This window comes from Rattus norvegicus, chromosome 20 (genome assembly GCF_021556685.1).
Source record: "Rattus norvegicus strain SHRSP/BbbUtx chromosome 20, alternate assembly SHRSP_T2T, whole genome shotgun sequence".
Taxonomy (NCBI): domain Eukaryota; kingdom Metazoa; phylum Chordata; class Mammalia; order Rodentia; family Muridae; genus Rattus; species Rattus norvegicus.
Genome location: NC_141553.1, coordinates 7,772,995 through 7,797,291, shown reverse-complemented (window position 1 = coordinate 7,797,291; position 24,297 = coordinate 7,772,995). Strand labels below are relative to the sequence as shown.

The 24,297-nt window shown below is 47.8% G+C and overlaps 1 protein-coding gene and 1 long non-coding RNA gene across 2 annotated transcripts; one reads left to right on the top strand and one right to left on the bottom strand.

Annotated features, from left to right (window-relative positions):
* Positions 1-3,629: 3,629 nt before the first annotated feature.
* Positions 3,630-4,057, bottom strand: LOC147998554 (uncharacterized). Its single transcript, XR_015645624.1, has 2 exons — positions 3,897-4,057; positions 3,630-3,799 (listed from the first exon to the last, which is right to left on the bottom strand). It is a non-coding gene; the product is annotated as an uncharacterized LOC147998554 (long non-coding RNA).
* A 6,352-nt stretch (positions 4,058-10,409) lies between these two features.
* On the top strand, positions 10,410-13,450 carry Pxt1 (peroxisomal testis enriched protein 1). Its single transcript, NM_001420257.1, is given in 3 exon segments — positions 10,410-10,466; positions 11,659-11,783; positions 12,689-13,450. Coding segments are annotated over 2 exon segments (156 nt in total). The 5' UTR covers positions 10,410-10,466; positions 11,659-11,732; the 3' UTR covers positions 12,794-13,450.
* Positions 13,451-24,297: the final 10,847 nt, after the last annotated feature.

Here is a 24,297-nt window from a genome sequence, read left to right as displayed (position 1 = left end):
AATGCGCGACCTGGTCGCTTGCGTTCCATCCCTAAAGGGCTAGGATGGGAAAGTGAGCTGCAGACTTGATGGGGAGAGAGTCTGGGGAGCCCCCGGGACGCCTGATACAGGAAGATGAGCCTCGCCTTTGTGTGGCGGATGGATATGGACTGCAGAAAGACTGCATCAAAAAGAACATCAAAAGAAAAGATAAACGAGAAAGGGAAAACAAAAATTGCTCAGCCTTTGAGTTTCACGGAACAGTCTGCTACAGCAAAGCTCTACAAGTCACCTGGAAGCAAACTATTAGAAAGCTGGTTGGGTTCGTCGCAGGCCGGCGTCCTGTGAAACGCACAGGGGAGGAGGATCCGGGTTTCATCTCTCACTGGTGGCTTTGGTGCTCCAGAAAGTTATCAGACCAGTTGATTACACAACGATTGCACAAATTTCTAATTTTGGGTGTGTTGTTCTGAGGTTTTGCTTGTTTTGGTTTTTTTTTTTTTTTTTTTTTTTGGTTCTTTTTTTCGGAGCTGGGGACCGAACCCAGGGCCTTGGGCTTGCTAGGCAAGCGCTCTACCGCTGAGCTAAATCCCCAACCCGGTTTTGCTTGTTTTAACATTTCCTTTTTCCCTCTCCTCCTCCTTGGCTTTCCGCTCTAATACATGGCGTGTCCTTGTTTTGTTTTTTGAGACAGTCCCCTTTATCCCAGGTTGGCCTTGCACCTCTGATCCGACTTCCTCCACTACCATAGCTGGGTTTTGCAGCGCTCGGGTGCATCCTGGGCCATCATTCTCCCAGTTGAGCTGCATCTCCAGCCCCATGTTTGGTTTGGTTTGTTGAGATGGGACGCCACAGCCAAGTATGACTTAGGACTCCTCATCCTTCTGATCTCCATCTCCCAAGTGCTTCAACTACTTTAAAGCCGTCCTTGAGCACCAAATAAACTAATAAAACCACACAGAAAAATACAGGAAATCCCTGTGTGCATGGCATTAATCCTAGCACTTGGGAAGTAGAGGCAGGAGGCTCAGGAAGTCAAGGTCGTCCTTATTTGACCCATGTTTCATCTGTGGTGTGTGTGTTCACTTCACCAATCCCTGAGGGAAGCCAGGGAACGGTAAAGAAACTGAAGTCAAAGACTAGACTAAAGGGATACTTACTAGCTTGTTCCCCCCGGGCTTGCTTAGTTTTCTGATAGAGCCCACAGGCACCTGCCTAGGGGTGGCACTGCCCACAGTGAGCAGAGACCCTCCCTATCAATCACTAAAAAAAGATGTCCGGCAGTCATAAGTACCAGCCAATCTGGGGTTGGGGATTTAGCTCAGTGGTAGAGCACCCCTGGGTTCGGTCCCCAGCTCAAAAAAAAAAGAAGAAAAAAAAAGTACCAGCCAATCTGAGGAAAGCAATCCCTCAGTGGAGGTCCCTTCTTCCGAGATGACTCCAGTTTGTGTCAAGTTGACAAAAACCAACCAGCACAACTATGTAACACATTCGAGGCTAGCCTGGGCTTCAATTTGAGACAGAGTCTCAAACAGAAGACAGAGTATTGATAGATCAATGACCTAAAACAATGACCCTGAAAGCTTAGCTGAAAAACTCCCACCCCAGCATTCTGACAAAAACACTTAACAAAAACAACAAAAGCCAGGTGGTAGAGGCAGACAAACCTTTCAATTCCAGCACTCAGAGGCAGGTGGAACCCTGTGAGTTGGAGGCCAGCCTGGTCTACAAAGTTAATTCCAGGACAGCCAGGGCTACACAGAGAAACCCATTTCTCAAAACAAAACAAAATACCACCACCATTACCACCACATCATATCACACCACACCAAAACACACATGACACCAAACTAAACCACCACCACCTACCTCACGAGAAAGACAACATAGTAACGAGGTCGTAAGCTGGCATCTCTGGGCCTTGGAACTACAGAGAACACACCCACTGATAATGTTTCTTCCCGGAGGTTTCCTCTTCTGTTCCTGTGCTCCTGGTGCAGTCTCCACACCCACGGTAGGACCACTGCCTTTCTTGTCCTCAGTAAAGGACAATCAACTTCTTCCCTTTTATTTCCAAGCTCCCCACACCCATCCTGATCCAATATTTAACACCTGTTACCCATCATTCAGAAGAAATAAGAGACAACACATCTTTAATAGCTAAGATTAAAAGGGTTGCTCTTCAATTGAACTTTGTGTATTATGGTATCGGACACGACTCTGATTTTGGACGGATTATCAACTATAAGCAGCAAATGAGAAATGTGTATTAATGCTGATTTTTGTCACTCTAGTTTAACTGTAACCCCCAAATATCTGAAGTAGGTTTATTATCTGAGACTGTAACGCTTTCCAATGAAAGCCAGATTGGCAGGCCTGGCTTTCATTGTCTGTAAATAACATAGGTTTATTCGGCTAATGAGTTTAGTACATTTCCTAAAATATTGTGCCTGCTGCCAGTAAAGACAATAGAACTGAAAATTCGTGATGTTTTACAACCCTTAAAACTTCTAACCAACCAAGGGAGGGAGGTTTTATCATGCAGATTTACACATAAGGAAAACAAGATATAAACAAGTAGCGTCCCAGGCTATTAAAGTACTGGGTAGTGTTTATAGGATGCTTGGCCAGGTCACCTGACCCCAGTTCCCTCTCCTGGCTCCCTAGGGAACTCCTCCACATTCCTAATAAAGACATAACTTTTCTATTTATTTATTTATTTATTTATTTATTTATTTAGAGAGTCTCACTCTGTAGTTCAGGCTGGCCTGGCACTCTGTAGCTTATGCTGGATGTAACTTGTAGCAATCCTCCTGCCTCAACCCCCTGATTACTAAAATTACACACATTCATCACCATCCTCAGCCGGTAAATTGATCACTGTGCAGTCACGGGGACCTGGGTTTGGATCTGTAAAGAGCCAGGTGCCTCAATCAGCATAAGTTGCGCCCCAGCTCTAGCGATGGGAAGATCCCTTGCTACTTAAAGAGAGAAATAAATGCATTAAGGAAAAAACCAAGTTGCCAGTTGGTGGCAGCATGCACTTTTTTTTTTTTTCTTTTTTCTTTTTTTCGGAGCTGGGGACCGAACCCAGGGCCTTCTGCTTGCTAGGCAAGCACTCTACCACTGAGCTAAATCCCCAACCCCCAGCACGCACTTTTAATACAAGCACTTGGGAGGCAGGGGCAGGAAGATTTCAAGAGTTCAAGGCTAGTCTGTCTTGAAAAGGAGAAAGAAAAGAAAAAGAAAAGAGAAGCTAAGGCCAGTGAGATGCCTCAGGTGGTGAAGACACTTGCTATGAAGTCAGGTGCCTAGGGTTCAATCCTTGGGACCCACATGATGGTCCTAGATCTCCATACAATGAGCACACATCAACAAGATAAATAAATGTAATTTTAAAAATTAAAAATGGGGCTGGAGAGATGGCTCAGTGGTTAAGAGCACTGACTGCTCTTCCTGAGGTCCTGAGCTCAATTCCCAGCAAGCACATGGTGTCTCACAGCCATCTGTAATGGGATCTGATGCCCTCTTCTGGTGTGCATGGAGACAGCGACAGTGTACTCATATCAAAACTGAAATAAAATAAAAGAAGTAATGTCTTACTGTCTTAGGGTTTTACGGCTGTGAACAGACACCATGACCAAGGCAACTCTTATAAGGACAACATTTAATTGGCGCCGGCTTACAGGTTCAGAGATTCAGTCCATTATCATCAAGGCGGGAGCATGGCAGCATCCAGGCAGGCATGGTGCAGGAGGAGCTGAGAGTTCCACATCTTCACCCGAAGGAAGCCAGGAACAGACTGAGCATCCTCAGGCAGCTAGGAGGAAGGTCTCTGTCTTAGTCAGGGTTTCTATTACTGCACAAACATCATGACCAAGAAGCAAGTTGGGGAGGAAAGGGTTTATTCAGCTTACACTTCCACATTGCTGTTCATCACCAAAGGAAGTCAGGACTGGAACTCAAGCAGGTCAGGAAGCAGGAGCTGATGCAGAGGACATGGAGGGATGATACTTACTGGCTTGCTTCCCCTGGCTTGCTCAGCTTGCTCTCATATAGAACCCAGGACCACCAGCCCAGGGATGGCACCACCCACAATGGGCTAAGTCCTCACCCCCTTAATCACTAATTGAGAAAATGCCTTACAGCTGGGTCTCATGAAGGCATTTCCTCAACGGAGGCTCCTTTTCTGTGATAACTCCAGCTTGTGTCAAGTTGACCCACAAAACCAGCCAGTACACTCTCCAAACCCACCCCCACAGTGACACACTTCCTCCAACAAGGCCACACTTTCTAATAGTGCCATTCCCTGGGCCAAGCATATGCAAACCATCACACTTACCTATATTCTAAAAATATAAAAGAAAAACACTCATTGAAAAGATACTACATAGTGCATACAAATTTTTTTAAATGTAATACTCTACTCATTATCATCTGTGTGGGTGTGGCAGGGACACAGTGTGCCATGGCCTGGATATGGGCGTCAGGTGACAACTTGCAGAAGTTGATTCTCTCCTTCCGCCATGGAATGCAAGAACCAAATATCACCAGCATTGCTCAGCAAGCACTTAAACGCTCTCAGGCATCCTGATGGCCCTGTCTTCCAATGGTGTGATTTTATTTGGATATTCTGTCCTTTAAGGAAAGTGGGTGGGCATTTAGGAGTTTTGGCAGGCAAAATGGAAACGACAAGGTATAAGATCGGTCTCACGTGGGTTGGGGATTTAGCTCAGTGGTAGAGCGCTTGCTTAGGAAGCGCAAGGCCCTGGGTTCGGTCCCCAGCTCCGAAAAAAAGATCCAAAAAAAAAAAAAAAAAAAAAAAAAAGATCGGTCTCACGTGTGTAATCCCAGCATGCAATAGGCTGAGGCAGGAATTAACACAGGTTCAGGACCAGCCTAGGCTACAGAGTGGAATCAAAAGATAAATGAAACCAGCTGTGGTAATGTGAGGCTTTAACCCCTGCACTCAGGCTTGGGATCTCCGAGTTCAAGGTTAGATTGGTCTATATGGCAAGTTCCAGGAGAGTTGTAGCTACACAGTGAGACCCTGGAGGGAGGGACCAAGGGAGGGGGAGACAGAGACAGACAGACAGACAGAACAAAAAAATGGGGCTGGAGAGATGGTTGAGCAATTATGAACTGGCTGCTCTTACAGAGGACCCAGGTTCAATTCCCAGCACCCACATGGCAGCTTGGAACCATCTGTAACCCCAACCCCAGGGGAGCTGATGACACTTTGGCCCTTCATGGGCTCCTCCTGCATCTACATAGGCCAAACACATACACATAAAATTAAGCAAACAACTATATGGATGGATTAAAAAATAACGAATGATAGCCCAGAGAGCAAGCTATAAACTAGAACTGTTTTTTAAAGACTTATTTATTTATTATATATAAGTACACTGTAGCTGTCTTCAGACACACCAGAAGAGGGCGTCGGATCCCATTACAGATGGTTGTGAGCCACCATGTGGTTGCTGGGATTTGAACTCAGGACCTCTGGAAGAGCAGTCAGTGCTCTTAACCACTGAGCTATCTCTCCAGCCCTAGAACTGTTTAGAACCCCACAGATGCCAGAGTCCTGCAGGGAATAGAAGGGGGAAGCCAGGAAATGTCAATGGAGGCTGGCTGTAGGAAGATAAGTCTTTGTCTCTCCTACCCTGGTTGCTTGTTCAGACCCACTCTAGTTCCGGGTGATGGGTGAGTCAGCGACAATGGCTTCTGTTTGTGAATATACAGTTCTTATTCTCAAACCCAATATTGGATACTGGGAAGGGTCTTGTTACCTTATTGTGAAAAAAAAAATTTTTTTTTTTGGTTCTTTTTTTCGGAGCTGGGGCTCGAACCCAGGGCCTTGCGCTTCCTAGGTAAGCGTTCTACCACTGAGCTAAATCCCCAGCCCCGAAAAATTTTTAATGTAGCCCAGTCAGTTGTAGTTTTATACACTCTTTAAAAGATTTATTTATTTAAAATTTGTTTTTCTTTTTACCTTATTTATTATGTGTACGGGTGGTTTGCCTGCATGTATGTCTATGCAGTGCCTGTAGAGGCCAGAAGAGGGCATTAGATCCCCTGGAACAGAAGTTACAATATCGTGAGCCACCCTATGGGTGCCGGGAATTGAACAAAATGTCTTTACCGCAGGCTGTCATGGGAATTTAGGCAGTCGCAAAAAAGAAGCTAGATGTGAACCCAACGAGGTTGCCGCTGAGTGTTAGCAGCTGTGTCCCTTGGCAGCTAAACATCCTTGAAGCTGGAGACTTAATTCACAAAAAAAAAAACCCCGATTACCCAATAATATGCTCACTCGCACTGAATTCTGCAGAAAGCCATACAGGGCCAGTGCGTTCTCTGAGTCCCCAGAGAGGAACAGAAACTGTCGTTCCAAGGTCTGCAGATGCTAATGGGGACCCCGTGAGCTCCTCCCGCGGCTCTCACTCGCTTTGGGCCTTGGCCGTGACTGAGCCCTTATCCCTCTGCCCACCCTGTGGTGTCCCAACAGTACCACGGACGCTTCGGGGCACCGGAAGTCCCACTTCACAGGTGTTGGCCACACACAGATTGTGAGCTATGATCATGCTTCATGGAGCCATGGACTCTTTGGACTGAACTTAAGATACAGAACTTGTGGAGACTAAACCTTCTGGGGATGCAACTTTCCAGAAGTGGGCAGCTGTGGTGGCATCTTCTGGAGAGAGGCAGAGATGTCCATGAGCCCCTCACCCCGAGGTGGGAACCCCCTCCTTCTGCTTCTATCTCCACCCTAGAAATCACCGTTGGCCTGCTTCCTTTTGGAGTTTTGGTGGCTGGGGTTATGGCTGCTGTCATGATGCCTCCCAGGTTGGCTCAGAACTCACGATAAAATCCTTCTGGTTAAATTTTGCTGTCTAACTGACTGGACTTAAACGCCCTGTAGCCTGGGTATATCTGTGAGGATATTCTCACAAAGTTGAGAAGGCAGACCTACCTCGAATTTGGATGGCACCATCCCACAGGATGGGAGACCAAGGTCTGATCAAAAGGTGGGGGAGGGGAAGCCTGATACATTCCAGCTCATCACCGGCTGCTTCTTGCTTCAGAGAGACTGGAAAAACCCCACCACAGGCTGCTTCTGCCATGGACTCCACCGGGTCTTCTGTGTCCTCTGAAGTCACAAATCAAAATAAATCCGTGTTAAGAAGTAAGGAGCTAGGGCTGGAGAGATGGCTTAGCGGTTAAGAGCACCCGACTGCTCTTCCAGAGGTCCTGAGTTCAATTCCCAGCAACCACATGGTGGCTCACAACCATCTGTAAAGAGATCTGATGCCCTCTTCTGGTGTGTCTGAAGACAGCTACAGTGTACTTATATATAATAAATGAATAAATCTTAAAAAAAAAAAAAAAAGAAAGGGGTTGGGGATTTAGCTCAGTGGTAGAGCGCTTGCCTAGCAAGCGCAAGGCCCTGGGTTCGGTCCCCAGCTCTGAAAAAAAGAAAAAAGAAAAAAAAAAAAAGAAAAGAAAAGAAAAGAAATAAGGAGCTAGGCTGGAGAGATGACTCAGCAGTTAAGAGCACTGACTGCTCTTCCAGAGGTCCTGAGTTCAAATCCCAGCAACCACATGGTGGCTCACAACCATCTGTAATGGGATCTGATGCCCTCTTCTGGTGTGACTGAAGACTGCTACCTTTATTCATATATAATAAATAAATAAATAAATAAATAAATAAATAAATAAATAAGAAGGAGCCAAGCAGGGGTTGGGGATTTAGCCCAGTGGTAGAGCGCTTGCCTAGCAAGCATAAGGCCCTGGGTTCCCAGCTCCGGGAAAAAAAAACAAAAAAGGAGCCAAGCAGAGGCAGCTCTGTGACTTGGAAGCCAGCCCTGTCTGCAGAGCAAGGATCTGCGTATGGAGGTCAGAGGACAGTCCTGTGTTTACGTGGGTTCCGAGACTCTGAACTCATGCCAGCAGGCACTGTAAGCAGTTTTACCCACAGAGCCATTCCCTGTGTATATATTCTTGTTAAGCAATATGGCTCCACAGGGATATGGGGTTGGGCATATGTGAGCAGAGCTAAGGAGCTCGGATCCTAGAAAAGATTTTTAAGTAAATTAGCAACACCCTAAGGCAGCTGGAGACATGACTCCGGGTGTAAGAACACTGACTTCTCTCCCAGAGGACCCAGGTTCGGATCCTGGCACCCATGAGTCAGCTCACAATCCTAGGGGATTTGAGTCTCTCTTTTCCCCTCTGAGGGCACTGACTGCTTCTGGTGTGCATGCATGTGCAAGCAGGCAAAATATCTGTATATAAAATAAAATTGAAAGAAAAGAAAAACACATTTAAGAGTTCCGTCTCCAGGGGCTGGGGATTTAGCTCAGTGGTATGAGCACTTACCTAGGAAGCGCAAGGCCCTGGGTTCGGTCCCCAGCTCCGAAAAAAAGAAAAAAAAAAAAAAAAAAAAAAAAAAAAAGAGTTCCGTCTCCGGCTGGCAAGATGGCTCAGCGGTTAAGAGCACTGACTGCTCTCCCAGAGGTCCTGCGTTCAATTCCCAGCAACCACATGGTGGCTCACAACCATCTGTAATGGGATCCAATGCCCTCTTCTGGTGTGTCTGAGGAGAGTGTATTAATAAATTAACAAAATTAATTTTAAAAAAAAGAGTTCTGTCTCCTACTTCTCACGCATGAAAAGGACCCAGGTGTTCGTGGGAAAAGTCACTGATATTAAAGTATGGCTATTCATTTGACACACCAAACATTTACTGGGAATGCTGTAAGGACGCATTTTCCAACAGGGAAAACAACAACAAATTCCACCCAATAGCATTGTTTATAAACCTAAAGAAGTACTGAATCCAACTTTCAAAGTAACAAATTGTTACAGATCACCCTAGGCAAACAACCTTCTTCAGAGAAGTACATGACCCAATTAGTCATCGGACAGCCCGGCAGCCGGTTTGAGCTATGCCAAGGAACCCAGGTAAGCTAAAGTTAGCATCAAGCTCAGGTAAATATTCACTTAGTATGTGCTTTTTATCCGTATTGGGAACGTAAACTTGGATGTTAAATGCATTGTTTAAGAATTAGGGGTTGGAGATTTAGCTCAGTGGTAGAGCGCTTGCCTAGGAAGGGCAAGGCCCTAGGTTCAGTCCCCAGCTCCGAAAAAAAGAACCAAAAAAAAAAAAAAAAAAAATTTAACGTGCTGGAAAGATGGCTCAGTGGTTAAGGGCGCTGGCTGTGCTTGCCGAGAGGACCAGGCTTTGATCCCCAGCACCCACATGGTGGCTCACAGCGGTCTGTAACTCCAGGGAAACTGGGACCCTCTTTCTTGTGGCCTCTAAGGGCATCCCCACCTCACATGTGCATAAAGAAAACAAGTTATTTAAAATAAAAATTAGCTGCTAGAAGACAGAGGTAAACTCATTCATCTCTTTGTAAAAATCCTTTTATTAGCCCCCCAGCCACTGGTAAGAAAAACTAAGTAAGAAACTTCAAATCCACTAAAATAGATCAGTTCATCTTTATTTTTTTTAAATGATTATTTTATTTATCTGAGTACACTGTAGCTGTCTTCAGACACAGAAGAGAGCATCAGATCCCATTACAGATGGTCGTAAGCCACCATGTGGTTGGTTGCTGGGATTTGAACTCAGGTCCTCTGGAAGAGCAGCAGTGCTCTTAACCACTGAGTCACCTCTCCAGCCCCCATCTTTATTTTTTAATTAATTAATTAAATTAATTAATTTTTTGGACAAGGCCTCTTTGTATAGCCCTAGCAGGCCAGGAATCCCCGTGTAGACCGGTTGATTTGAATTCGTAGATTTTCTTCCCTGTACCTCCTGGGTGCTTGAGTTAAAGGTTACCTCCTCACCAAGCTACGTCCGTTTTTTTATAAAATGTTATCTTCAGGGAGGCTAGAGAGATGGCTCGATGGGTAGATTGTCAATTCTAGAGGTTACAGAGAGGGCTCAGTGGTTAAGACTGGACATGGGAGTGAACGGTGGTGGAGTACACCTTTAATCCCAGCACTCGTGGGAGGCAGAGGCAGGGGGCTCTCTGTGAGTTCTCGGGCCAGCCTGGTCCACAGCGCAAGTTCCAGGACAGCCTAGGGGCTACACAGAGAAATCACGTCTCGAAAAACAACAAAGCAAAACCAATTTAAAAGACTAGTGCTGGTTTCCAGCATCCAGCCGGGTGGTTCACAACCACCTGTAACTTGCATATGCAACTGAAAATAAAATACATCTTAAAATAAAAGGAAACAAGAAAGTAAAACATAAGGGGAAAGAGGAAGACTGAAAAATTAAGAAAGAGGAGCCATCAGAAGGGAGGGAGGGATGGAGGGAGGATGGGGGAGGGAGGAGGAGGAGCTGCCTGCTACTCCGGAGCTCCGCCTTGGTACTTCCTTCCCATTTGTGGAAGGGGAGCACGTGACCGCTACCGACCGCTGGTTGGAGCTTGTGCTTCTGAGCAGTTAGGCTGGAGCCTCAGGCTGCAGCAAAGGTAAGGTCAAGGTGAGGAGGTATTGAGACCCCCACTGAGCAGTGTAAAAATCCAAGTACTTCTCAGAGAATCCCTGGCCCAGGAGGCCCAGGTCCCCCAACAGCTACTTTTTAGAACAAAATTTATACGAATAAGTGGGCTTTTTTTTTTTAAGACTTATTTATTAGAGGTTGGGGATTTAGCTCAGTGGTAGAGCGCTTGCCTAGGAAGCGCAAGGCCCTGGGTTCGGTCCCCAGCTCCGAAAAAAAAAAAAAAAGACTTATTTATTATACATGAGTACACTGTAGCTGTCTTCAGACACACCAGAAGAGGGCATCAGATCCCATTACAGATGGTTGTGAGCCACCATGTGGTTCCTGGGAATTGAACTCAGGACCTCTGGAAGAGCAATCAGTGCTCTTAACCGCTGAGCCATCTCTCTAGCCCACAAATAAGTGTTTTGTCTGCATATCTGTCTGTGCCCTACTATGTGTGTCTGGTGCGGAGGCCAGAAAGAGGAGGTCGAGGGCCTCTGATCCCTGGAACTGGAGTTACAGACGGCTGTGAACTGCTGTCTGGGTGCTGGGAATTGAACCTGGTTCTTGTGGAAGAGCCGCCAGTGCTCTTAACTGCTGAGCCATCTCTTGGCCCCCTACGGCCGTCATTTACACCCCTTGCTACCCCATTCCTGAAGCATACGGGAGTTCTTCTATTGATGTTTATTCTTTTTTTTTTTTTTTTTTTTTTTGGTTCTTTTTTTTGGAGCTGGGGACCGAACCCAGGGCCTTGTGCTTCCTAGGCAAGCGCTCTACCACTGAGCTAAATCCCCAGCCCCATGTTTATTCTTTATAAGGTCCCCAAAGCACCCATGAGTGTTTGACCACTCTTCGTTGCTTAAAAGCAGCCGTGGATCCCGGAAGCAAATAAGTTTCCAGGTTTCCTTGAGTAAGATACTTAAAACCAGATACAGAACGACCCACAAGATTCAGTCACGGGGGGTCGGGGGGTTCAGCATGAGAGCGACTTGCTGATTGTTGAACACTTGCGACATGGCTCGACCCAGATCCCTGTTTCATAGGAGGAGAAGCAGAAATAAACACAATCTCATCCCGCACACCCGTGTGTGCATGCAGCGTGGGAAGACGGTTCTGAGTTACTGGAGGTGGCTTTGCAAAGTCAATGCTCTGTCTCTTGAACACTTCTGTCCCTGCAGGTCACAATCCGCTTCGTCAGACTAAAGAGAACACTGGACAGAACCATCAGCCAGAAGAGATCCAGACACTGACCATGCAGCTCAGACACATTGGGGACAGTGTCAATCACAGGATGATTCAAGAGGTGAGAACCAGCAGGGACCTGCCGTGGGGAGGGAAGAAGAGAGAGAACAATGGCTGCCAGGTAGCCTGGGTGCTCGGAGCTCATGAATGAATGGTGTTTAGTCACCAAACATTATACTTGCAAGCTACGACCCTGGGGCAAAGCCAGTAGTTGGCTTCTCTGAAGTGGCAGCTCTCAGGATGGTTCGCTGTTTGTCCTGGAACTCACTCTGTAGACCTGGCTGGCCTCAAACTCAGAGGTCCTCCTGCCTCTGCCTCCCATTGCTGGAACTAAAGGCACGGGCTACCACCATGCTCAGCTAACTCTCCATTTTTCTTTTGGGGATGGAGTCTCTCTAGCTCAGGATTTCCTGAATGATCCCCCACCCCCATTCCAATCTTCCCTTGGGGTGACAGGAGTGGGCCACCATCCCTGGCCAGGACTTTTCTTGATTGAGACAAAGCTGTGAGGAGGCTGGCGGATCCGTGTTGGTCTCAAGCTTTCTCTCCCACCCCTCTTGACAGACAGTGCTGGTCTCTTCTTCCCTCCAGTCTTTGCTGGAATTTGCCCTTCTTCCTTGCTTATCTATGTCTTACTAGTCGCTTGCTTGCTTGATCACCAGGAAGTATTCTGGGACACCAGCTGAAGCCAGATGACAGGAACGTGTATATATATCAGCCACACACTTACCTGTGGGCTGGGTTGACTTACTATTCTGTTTTGTGTTACATTTGTAACGCTTTTCGTTTACGTTAGAGATTGGGGAGGGGGTGGCTCAGGAGGAGCGGGGAGAGAGAGAGAAAGATCCGAACGTAGACGTCCGAGGCTAACTTACAAGAGTTGGTTCTCTCCCACCACCACATGACCTCAGGTTGCCAGTCCCAAATAAGCAACTTAACACACAAAACCACTGTCTTCCTACACAGCATTTTCCACAGGAAGTTGGGAACGTGCTGGTTCCACTCGTGGCGCTCATGTTCATGAGAGGCCAGGTGCTGCTGCGATTTTTCTGGAACAACCATTTGCTGTAAAGGACAGACAGACAAGCCCCACCCTCCAGCTGCTTCCCAGGGGGCAGGAGTCAACGCTGCGCGCTGCGCGCTGGCGCTGGCGCTGGCCAGGGCCCCAAACCCTCTCAGACCTCTCCGACCTCTCCGACCCCTCTGCCTCCCACCATCCATGTCTGGGCTGGTTTGCTGAAGTTGCTGATTGGATGTCTGTAGTCTACAGATGGTGGGCACCACCCGAGAAGTCAGGGAGCCTGGGAGGCCTAGGCACACAGGATGTCAAGAGTAACTGCTATGAACCTTTCCCCAAATCTCTGGGGCCTCTCCCTGGGTCATGCCCTCTGACCCTCTATCCCCATATCTAGATCTTCATTAAGAACCTGGTCTGCTTGGGCCCCAGATCCCACACTTTGCTCAGCAAGCTCGACTTCTAGGGAGTCAGAGGCTGGGACAGTTACCCCCCTCCTCCCAGGCTCGCCCAAGGCCCAGCAGGATGTTGTGTTGGTTTTACTCTTTCGTTTTCCCGGGCTTTCTCTGTCTCATTACCTCTCCCACCCCTCTTAAAAGAATTTCTGGTCCTAAGAACATTCGTTAGTAATTACGAGTCCTGTGTGTACACATCCTGAGTTTTTAGTATTTAGTGTATTTTAAGAAGCGAAATAAATATCTTATTGAGCACAAGACCTCTGTGTCTCTTTTGCAGAGGAGGGATTCACATATTTCTGCTTATGTTGTAGACGTACACTCATCCACTGTCCTTCCACAGGGAAATGTTCCCCATCTTATTAATCTTTTGGGTTGACTCGATGGCTTAGTCAGTAAATGGGCTTTCCAACAAGTCTGATGGCCTAAGTTCGATCCCCGGGACCCACATGAGAAGGAGAGACCTGACTTCAGAAAGTTGTCCTCTGACTCCATGTGCCCCATGCTGTACACATACACATAGGCACACAGAATAAAAGTTAAAATATATTTTGAAATCCTTTGAATTTGTGTAGTTTCAAAATCAAAACAATAGAATTATAATGAAACTTATTTTTCACCCTTTCCCCTCAACTATACAGATACATACATACACATGTTTGTTCTTCCCAAATCCACAATATTCCTCTTAAAAAACAGTATTAATTACCTATAACCTCTGGGCATCCTCCCATATATTTGTTCTTTTTTTTTTTTTTTTTTTTTCCCCGGAGCTGGGCCTCCCATATATTTGAAGAGTTTCCAATGGCCCCAGGGAAAGGGACTAGACAGCCAGCCCCCCACCCCCATCCCCAATGACTTGCTCTGTTCTGTTGGCTAAATCCTACAAGGTCCACACTGGGAGAAGATGTCATGTCTGGTGACTCCCCTGTATTCAAAAGAAAGGAAAAATCCAAACTCAAGATTCCTTCCATTCTGGAGAGAGGGCACAGAGGGACAAGCGGGTCAGGGGTGGGGGTTGTGGGTTTAGAATGACTGATCAGGGCCTCGGTAAACACAAATACACCACAAACACACAAGCCTCCTGGTGTTTTGAAGTTCCCAGGCTTGTCAGGGGACCAGCTGTGTGCTCCCTAGGGCGCCTGCCTCAGGACTGTGTAAGATTGTAGCAACTGGTAACTATCTTCTTCTTGATCACCCTTTCAGATGCCCTCAGCAAAGACCGTGGAAATTCTTGCCTTCTCTGTACTTTGGTTAAAACAACAGGCTGGGCACGGTGATGCTCGCCTTTAATCCCAGCACTTGGAAGGCAAGACAGGTGAATCTGGTGTACAGAGCCAGTTCCAGCTCTGTCGTGTCTCAAATCAACAGAAAACGAGCAACAGCAACAAAAGAAACATCTCCATTAGGGGTTGGAGATTTAGCTCAGTGGTAGAGCACTTGCCTAGCAAGTGCAAGGCCCTGGGTTCGGTCCCCAGCTCCTAGGGGAAAAAAAAAAAGGAACATCTCCATTATTAACCAAAAACAAAGACAGAAAAAAGGGCTGGAGAGATGGTTCAGTAGTTAAGAGGTCTGGAGTTCAATTCCCAGCCAACCACACGGTGGCTCACAACCATCTGTAATGGGATCTGATGCCCTCTTCTGGTGTGTCTGAAAAACAGCAACAGTGTGCTTATATACATCAAGTATTTTTTTTTTTTTTTTTTTTTTGGTTCTTTTTTTCGGAGCTGGGGACCGAACCCAGGGCCTTGCGCTTCCTAGGTAAGCTCAAGTAAAATTTTTAAAGGATGAAAAAAATTTGTAAAGATTTTTATTTAAATAACTTATTTTAATTTTATGCACACTAATGTTTTACCTGCATATACGTCCGTGTGACGATGTCAGATCTTGGAGTTACAGTTGTGAGCTGCCCTGGGGGTGCTGGGAATTGAACTTGGGTCCTCTGGAAGAGCAGACTGTGCCCTTGATTACTGAGCTACCTCTCTAGGCCCCTATTTTTATTTTTAACTATGCACATCTGAGTGCGGTATGCCTGTATGGGTCTGGTGCCTGTGGAGGCCCAATGAGTCTCCTAGAGCTGTGAGCCACCTGACAGGGACCAAACTTCCCAAACGCAGGGGCTCATTAAATATTTTATTGAGGGAGTGAACAAGTAGCGTGAACTTCAAGTTCAGCAGAAGCAGTGAGTGCGGTTTTATAAAATGAGGTACGATGCGGCGGGGGGGGGGCACCTTTGCGGGGGGGGGGCTGTGCTGAGCGCCTCTCACCCCACCTCCTCTCCCCAGCTCTCCCCACCCCCTACCTACCTGGCCCCCGAGGTACCAACCATAGGCGACGGTCTAGTATAAAACGAAGCTTATTTGGGGGCATAAGAAGAGGGGTCGAGAGGGAGTAGAGGCAGAGAAAGAAGAGGGGAGAGAGGGAGGGGGAGAGGGAAAGGGGACGGAGGGAGAGGGAGGGGGTAAGGTAGGGGGAGAGGGAGGGAGGAGAGGAGTGGGAGCAGGTGGAGAGGCAGAGAGGTGGAGGGGGAGAGGACCGAGAGGGAAGGAGAGGGGCCAGAGGCGGGGGGGGGGGGGCGGGGGGGGTGGGAGCGGTGGTCAGAGAGAGCAAGAGAGGCCAAACAGTCCTTTTATAGCAAACCAGGTAGAACCTGGCTGTTGCTAGGTAACTGTTAGGCCAGCCTAGAAGAAGTGCTAGCCATGAGCCCCTGTGAGATGGTAGCCAGGTCCCCTGGGTCTCTCTAGAGATCTCTTCTCTTGAGCGGCCTGAGATGCATGTCCTAGAGGACTTTGGGAGCTCTGGGGAGGACTGGGGAAGGAAAATGGCACACAGAGGGGAGTCCGGAAAGTGTTGTCAGGCTGTCAGGGACAGGGCAAAAAACGGTCAAACTGTGTGGACAACTGAGGGCACGCCCTTAAGCGATGCTCTATGGGAACATGGTCCAAGAATGACTCGTGGGAGGAGAATGCCGACTGCTTGCAAAAACACACAGAGAAAGCAAGAGGAATCTTGGGACCGGTTTCCTCAAAACACTTGGAATTGTTCTTGGACCCTGTTTTTGCGCCCCAGGTGTGGCGTCTAGGAGTGAGCCTGCTTCAGATTGCTAGTAATTGCTTCCTGCTGCTATTTAATTGTTTGTCTAATTAATTGTTAATTATCCTTTATATGCCTCTAATAGAAAAACAGAGGAATTTTGGGTTGATTTTTTTTTTTTTTTTTTTTTTGCCAAGTGCGGCTTGTAGCTATTCCCTGTGTACAGCTTAAACTCAATGAGAACTGTCTGTGACGGTCTGAATAGAGCTGGCTGTTGCCTGAGAAGCTATCCCATTTGCCGGCTCCCTACTCCTGGGTCCCACCACCTCAACAGCAGTGACAGTGCTCCTCGGGGCTGTATCTACTCAAGGGCCACCCATGCAGGGTTGTACTCAAGGGTGTGTGTGTGTGTGTGTGTGTGTGTGTGTGTGTGTTTGTCCTTGTCACCTTGTGCTTTTTGGCGGAGGGAGCCACTCCAGTTGAAACAGAGCCTCACTCTGCCGGGGCTTTGGAGCCCTCAGAATCCAGAAGCAAGAGAGTGGTCTGTAGGCGGGGCTCGGGTTGAAACTGGACCTATGGCCTCGGATTCCATGACTCATGTTTATCGAAACATCTGAGAATACTCAGACCACAACGCTGTGACCCTTCGTAAACAAGTAACTGTTTTAGAAACTGGGTCACTCACACTGACTGATTCACTGTCCCTTCCACGTCTAAATAAGCAAACGGCCAGCGCCAGACCGAGGCTGGACGTCTTGCGGACAGCCAGGGTGATATCAACCCTGTGCACTTCTGACATTTGTACCCTTTTGCCCACCTTATTCCTCCAGCCTCCTTTGTGTGCCTTTGTACATGTGTGTGCAGGAGCATGCCAAGGCCAGTGGAGAGCACCCTGATCCTGGGAGCTGGAGTTACAGCTGCTCCAAGTGGGGGCTGGGAAGCCGATCTGGGTCCCCTGGGAGAGCGCGTATGCTCTTAAACCGAGCCATCCCTCCAGTGCCCAATTTAAGAATTCTTGTACTTGGGGCTGGAGAGATGGCTCAGCGGTTAAGAGCACCCGACTGCTCTTCCAGAGGTTATGAGTTCAATTCCCAGCAACCACATGGTGGCTCACAACCATCTGCAAAGAGATCTGATGCCCTCTTCTGGTGTATCTGAAGACAGCTACAGTGTGTACTTATATATAATAAATAAATAAATCTTAAAAAAAAAAAAAAAAAAAGAATTCTTGTACTTGAGAGTCATCTTTGACTCCATAGGGACAGAAATATAATAGTGAGATATGGTGCTAAGTCTGTCCCTCCAGGCTGACAAAGGTTCGAAGCGACTATTGAAAACCAGTGTGTCTGAGCAATGCTAGTAATAGCTAATATTTATGGACTACGTGCTCTTGGAGTGTGTGGGTACTCCCGAGCCTCTTTGCCTGGAGTACCATCCTCAGAGAAGCACCTTGTGTTGTTTCTATAAAAAGATAGAGAGGGCTGGAAAGATGGCTCAGCGGTTAAGAGCACCGACTGCTCTTCCAGAGGTCCTGAGTTCAATTCCCGGCAACCACATGGTGGCTCACAACCATCTGTAATGGGATCCGATGACCTCTTCTGGTGTGAAGACAGTGGCAGTGTATTCATATACATAAAATAAATAAAAAAATTTAAAAAAATAAAAAGATAAAGAGAGGGGGGATATGTTCTGTGGCGGTCTGAGGAAAGGGGGTGCCCCAGCGGGCCCATGATGAGACATCCCTTCCCTCTAAGGGACCATCCACTCGACCATAAAGTATAGAATAGAGTGGGGCTGGAGCGATGGCTCTTCCAGAGGTCCTGAGTTCAATTCCCAGCAACCACATGGTGGCTCACAACCATCTGTACTGAGATCTGATATCCTCTTCTGGTGTGTCTGAAGACAGCTATAGTGTACTTATACATAATAAATAAATCTTTTTTTTTTTTTTTTTTTTTTTTTTTTTGGACCTGGGGACCGAACCCAGGGCCTTGCGCTTGCTAGGCAAGTGCTCTACCGCTGAGCTAAATCCCCAACCCCAATAAATAAATCTTAAAAAATAGAGTTTATACAGGGTATGGGGAAGGGAGTTAAGAGGATAGTAGGGCAGAGAAAGAGAAAAGTAAAGAAATAGAGGAGCAGCGTAGAGGCCATGAGCGCGTGGAGAGAAGGGGGAGGGGAAGGGGGAGAGAACAAAGGAGCAAGAGAGCAAGAGCAAGAGGGTGAGGAGGGGGCAACAGCCCCTTTTATAGTGTCAGGCATACCTGGCTGTTGCCAGGTAACTGTGGGGGCGGAGCTTAGACAGAACGCTAACACCACGGACATCCCACTTCCCACACACGGTCTTTTGGGATGTCTGGAAAGCAAAATATTACTGACCAGAAAAGGATGGTCAGCGAAGCCCTTGGGGACCAAGCCATCAAGGTTTCAGATCAGAGTGAAATACGAGAAGCCAAGGACTGTGGTGACTAGTGGTAACAAGGGTTCGTCAGAGCAGAGGACAACGCAGTGGTGGAGGATCACAAAGAGAACAGGGAAGTGGCCCCACATCCAGCATTGCTCAGGATGCCAGGAAGTAGGGGCTCCTTGGGGACACTCCTGAGCTCTCCAGTTATGCGAAACAGCGCTGATTTCCCTAGCTCTGGCCTCTGCCCAGACAACAAAGAGTCCGAGGCCAGCCAGCTGGAAATCCCCAGCCAGCGGAATCTCGAGGCAAACAAAGAGGAGGGGTCTTGGGGATGTAGCTCGGGTGGAAGAGGGCTTAAAGCCCGGAAGCCCTGCTTCCCTCCCAGCGCCACTTACAGTGGGCAGAAGGTAATTTCAGGATCATTCTGGGGTACAGGTCACCCGCAGGGTTTTGCCTTGCTCGGGGTGACTCCATTTCACAAGCAACACTTGACGCCACTCGGAGTGTAAACACGGAGACAGAGTGACGCTGCACTTTGGCAGACAAGTACACACAACTGCCATCTGCCTGGTACCACACACCAGGAACAAACTGATAACTTAAAAATAGAAAAGGTCCCCGCCCTGTTTATCAAAGCAAATTGGGACTGTAGGATACGGGCGTGTCCCAGACATGATAGAGAAACAAGGTCCCAAGATGGGGGTGTAACTCCTCCCTCTGAACCTCGTAGAGGAGGGCAGCAGCTAACACATACACCAAGGAACCGCAACAGGCAGAGAGGTCCCTAGTGCCTGGCCTGAGCTAAACTTGCTCCCCACTTGCTGATATGGTCTGGTCCTGGTGTTACTCTAGTTTGTATGAAGCTTGTTCTGTCTCCTCACCTTGCTACACCTCCCTTCTCTAGCTTGACTGTGCTCTGCCCTGTGTCACCTCAGCACCTCCAGGGGAGCACCTCAGCGCCTCCAGGGGAGCGTCTCAGTGCCTCCAGGGGAGCATTTCTCCCATCCTCCCTCCCCTGACACTTTCTTTGGGGGGTGGGGCGGGCAGAGCTATCTTAGTTTCCTTAGGATTTGCTTGTTTCTGTGTTTGTGTCTGTGTGAGCGTGTGGCATGTATTCGCCAGTGTCAGTGGGGATTAGAGGAAAGTCTTGGCCCCCCTGGAACTAGAGTGGAAGCTAACTGTGGTCTGGGGATTGAAGTCAGGTCCTCTGCAAGAGCAGCTGGTGCCCTCATTTCTCCACAGCCCTGCAACCTGCTGTCTGTCAGCTTCTCTGTTGCCTCTGTGGCTTCACTGTTGCCTTTCTGAAACCCACATATATAGGGTGTGCAATGTGTGGTCTGAGAATTAATATCACCTGTTAAGATTGGAGTAAGGGGGGGCTGGGGATTTAGCTCAGTGGTAGAGCGCTTACCTAGGAAGCGCAAGGCCCTGGGTTTGGTCCCCAGCTCTGAAAAAAAGAACCAAAAAAAAAAAAAAAAAAAAAAAAGATTGGAGTAAGGGGGGTTGGGGATTTAGCTCAGTGGTAGCAAGGCCCTGGGTTCGGTCCCCAGCTCCAAAAAAAAAAAAAAAAAAAAAGATTGGAGTAAGGAGTGGGCATGGTGGCTCACACCCTGAATCTATAACTTCGGAGGTGAATTTTGGGGAGCTCAAGGCCAGCCCAGGGCTACGTGGTGACTTCTAGGCCCTATCTTTTTTTTTTTCTCTTTTTTTTTTTTTTTCCGGGGCTGGGGACCGAACCCAGGGATTTGCGCTTGCTAGGTAAGCGCTCTACCACTGAGCTAAATCCCCAACCCCTTCTAGGCCCCATCAAAATAAAAAATAAAAAATAAAAAAATTGGAAGATGGGTGAAGATGGCTCTAGGGGGATAGGTGCTTGCCACCAAGGCTGGAGACCTGAGTTCAATCCCAGGCGGGGAGAGAGAGGACTCACAAAATCCAGACTCTGTGGCGTGTACAATCAAGGAAAGCAGGATTACATGGAGAGACGCAAAGGTTCATCTGTTTCAGACACATACACCCTTGGCAGGCAGCACGCTCAAGGCTAACCTGGGCTACATGAGATCCCGTCTCAAAAAGAAAAGGGGGGCTGGAGAGCTGGCTCCATGGTGGAACTCTAGAGAACCCGAGTCCCTAGAGCTCATGCCAGGCAGCTCACGAGTGCCTGTAACTCCAGCTGCAGGGCATGCCCCAGCCGTAGCGCACACATGCGCTTACACACATATGAAAATTAAAATGATGAAAAAATCAAGCTTTAACAACAGAAAGGACAGGGCTGGAGAGATGGCTCCATGGTTAGAGCACTGACTACTCTTCCAGAGGTCCTGAGTTCAAATCCCAGCAACCACATGGTGGCTCACAACCATTTGTAATGGGATCTGGTGTGTCTGAAGACAGCTACAGTGTACTCATATACAAAAAATAAATAAATCTTTAAAACAATAGAAATGGCAAATGAAAGTATCCTCCAGGATACAGCAGAGAAGAGTTTTTCAGAGAGAGAGAGAGAGAGAGAGAACTGTCACGGTGCTAATGTGGGGTGAACCACAGGGACTGTAACCATGGGGAACCCATGTGTGGTTCCTGCCTCAACAAGTCGGGGAGGTTCGGGGAAGCGGACACCTGCCTCGGCGCACGCCGCCACCACTGGCTGTGACCTCAGTGGACTGGGTCTACGCCAGGCATTTACAAGCATTGTCTAGTCTGTTTATCTTGGAAAGTACCTCGATGCCGGATACTGCTCTCTAAATTAGTGGTGTCACCGAGGCTCGTGATAGCCCTGTGTGGCCTCGATACATATTATCATTGTCCTTATTTAACAGATGGGGGTGACCAAGACACGGGTGATAATTCTCAGACCTGACAGCCAACGGGGCTTGTTCCTCTGAACCGTGTTACCTTTTCATGATTTAACTCTCATTTCTTTCTTTTTCATTTCATTTATTTGTGTATGTGTGTGTGTGTGACACAAGAACTTTCTGGGCTCTGGAAATTTCTTTCTTTTTTTTCTTTTAAGATTGTGCTGGTTTTCGGGTTGGGGATTTAGCTCAGCGGTAGAGCGCTTGCCTAGCAAGCGCAAGGCCCTGGGTTCGGTCCCCAGCTCCAAAAAAAAGAAAAGAAAAAAAAAAAAAGATTGTGATGGTTTTCATAGGCTCGTCCCAGGGAGTGGCACTGTTAGAAGCTGTGGCCTTGTTTGAGGAAGTGTGTCACTCACTGTGGGGTGGGCTTGGAGACCCTCCTCCTAGCTGCTTGAGGATGCTCAGTCTGTTCCTGGCTTCCTTTGGGTGAAAATGTAGAACTCTCAGCTCCTCCTGCACCATGCCTGCCTGGATGCCGCCATGCTCCTGCCCTGATGATAATGGACTGAACCTCTGAACCTGTAGACCAGCCCCAGTTAAATGTTGTCTTTTATAAAACTTACTTTGGTTGTGGAGTCTGTTCACAGCAATAAGACCCTAACTAAGACAAAGATTTTTTTATTATATGTGAGTACACTGTAGCTGTCCCCATGCACACCAGAAGAGGGCGTCAGATCCCCATTGCTGGGATTTGAACTCACGACCTCTGGAAGAAGAGTCAGTGCTCTTAAATACTGAGCTATCTCTCCAGCCCGTGGAAATTTTTAGAGTCTGGTCCGTGTGTGTGTGTGTGTGTGTGTGTGTGTGTGTGTGTGTGTATACACATGGGTGCAGTATCTGCAGGAGCCAGGAGAGGGCGCTCTGGATTCTGAAGCTGGAGTCACAGGCTCTTGTGTTAACAGTGCTGGTGCTGGGAAGCCACTTCCGTGCTCTGCAAGAGCAGGAGACGCTCAGCTGAGGAGCCTCCTCTCCCGCCTGTTATTTACTTATTTATAGACAACTCCACATGTAGGCTTGGCTGGCCTAGCATTCAATGTGTATACCAGACTGGCCTCAAACTTGCAGCAATCCTCCTGCTTCGAGCTTAAAGGCAAGCACTACGGCAACCAGCCTATTTATTTCCCAGTGTTTATGTGATGTGCATGTGTATATGCCTGTGTGGTTATATGCACACTGTATCTGTGTTTGCATATGTGTGTTCCCATTTAACCCAGACCTTGCTGATCCAGTGAGTCTTGCTAGCCAGCTCTGTAGTGAGAATTCTGGAATTTTGATTTCTTTTAAAAAAAACAGAAATATCCTAACAACGTGCTTTTATTTTATTCGCGGGTGTGGGGACGTCATGGGCTGTCTCTGACTGTCCGAAGCAGCTGACTATGATCTGCCTCATGCCATAGCAGAGGCGTGATTTTGCCAGCTGCAGATAGTTTCCCTGTGATTGTGTGACATTTGGAATTCTGAGAACTTTTCAGAGGGTAAATAAATGCTAGGGTTCCCGAGAGGTGGGGTTGGTGGCTGTTGGTCATTGTTGGGCAAAGTAGGGAGGGTTGTTTGTGGTTTGTTAGTAGTTATGCTCAAAGAAGAAACAAGAGGAAAGAAATTAGATTCAACGATCTAATTTCTCTTCCCGCTATCCTTTCTCTCCTGTTGGGGCTAGATTACAGGGTCAGAGGTTCAGCCCATTATCATCAAGGCAGAAACATGGCAGCACCCAGGCAGGCATGGTGCAGGAGCTGAGAGTTCTACTTCTTCACCTGAAGACTGTAGGTTTGATGCCGAGGCGATAGATGATTGGACAGTAGAGAGTGGGGCGGGACAAAGGTTTGTAAGGCGGGAGAGAGGAGGAAGGGGGGGGGGAATCAAGATGGAGTCTACATAGGAGGATAGTTAGGATTTAGGTGAACTAGATCGATTTTATCTTGTCTGGATGGGCGGTTTTTATCTTTATCAATTGGCAGTGAACCTATTGTGTGGATGAATTGTGGATTGAGACTTTAACGTGCAAATCTGATTGCTAAATTACAAGTTTCTGGAACTTTGATTTTACCGGGCTAAAGAGGACAGGGTGTGAAAGAAATGGCTGAGAGGCGGTTGGAGCGTTTGGATCCGGTTCTGTTTGCCTGAGCAGAGTGAGAACTCGCAGAGCCCGCAGACCTCCTAGGGGACTGCATGGAGAGGGCGGCTAAAAGGGAGACAACCAGGAGTGGGCGGCTTGCAGACTGCGCCGTGGCAGAGTAGCAGCTGAAGCGAGCGGATCCAGCTCTTGGGAACTGATAGAAAATGTTCCTCTTTAATTTTTACCACCACTGAAGACCACTAGGAGAAGACTGGCTTCCAGGCAGCTAGGACTAGGGTCTTAAAGGCCACGCCCACAGTGACACACTTCCTCCAACAAGGCCACACCTACTTTAACAAGGCCCCATCTCCGAACAGTGCCACTCCCTGAGTCTAGCATATTCAAACCACCACAACAATACAGATCTGATGTTTAGTCCTCACCTTTGTGTGGCAAGTGTTTACCCATGAACCTTCTCTCTAGCTCCTCTCTCTCTTTGCCCTGCTGTCCTTGCCTTGGGTTTTGTTTTGTTCGTAGGAGGCCATGTTGATGCTGGTGGCCCATCCGTGTCAAGGATCCTAGTGGTAACAGCCAGGTTAGTTAGCCTTCACAACCATGTGGGTAGCCTGAGGTAACAGGAAAAAGAGGCTGAGCCTGCTCACTGTTTTTGACTTCAGGTCAGTGGTTGGGCAGTGTGACCAAAACCGGTCGCCTAGTACTGAGGTGTGGAAAAGGAGGAAGAAAAGGAAGGTAC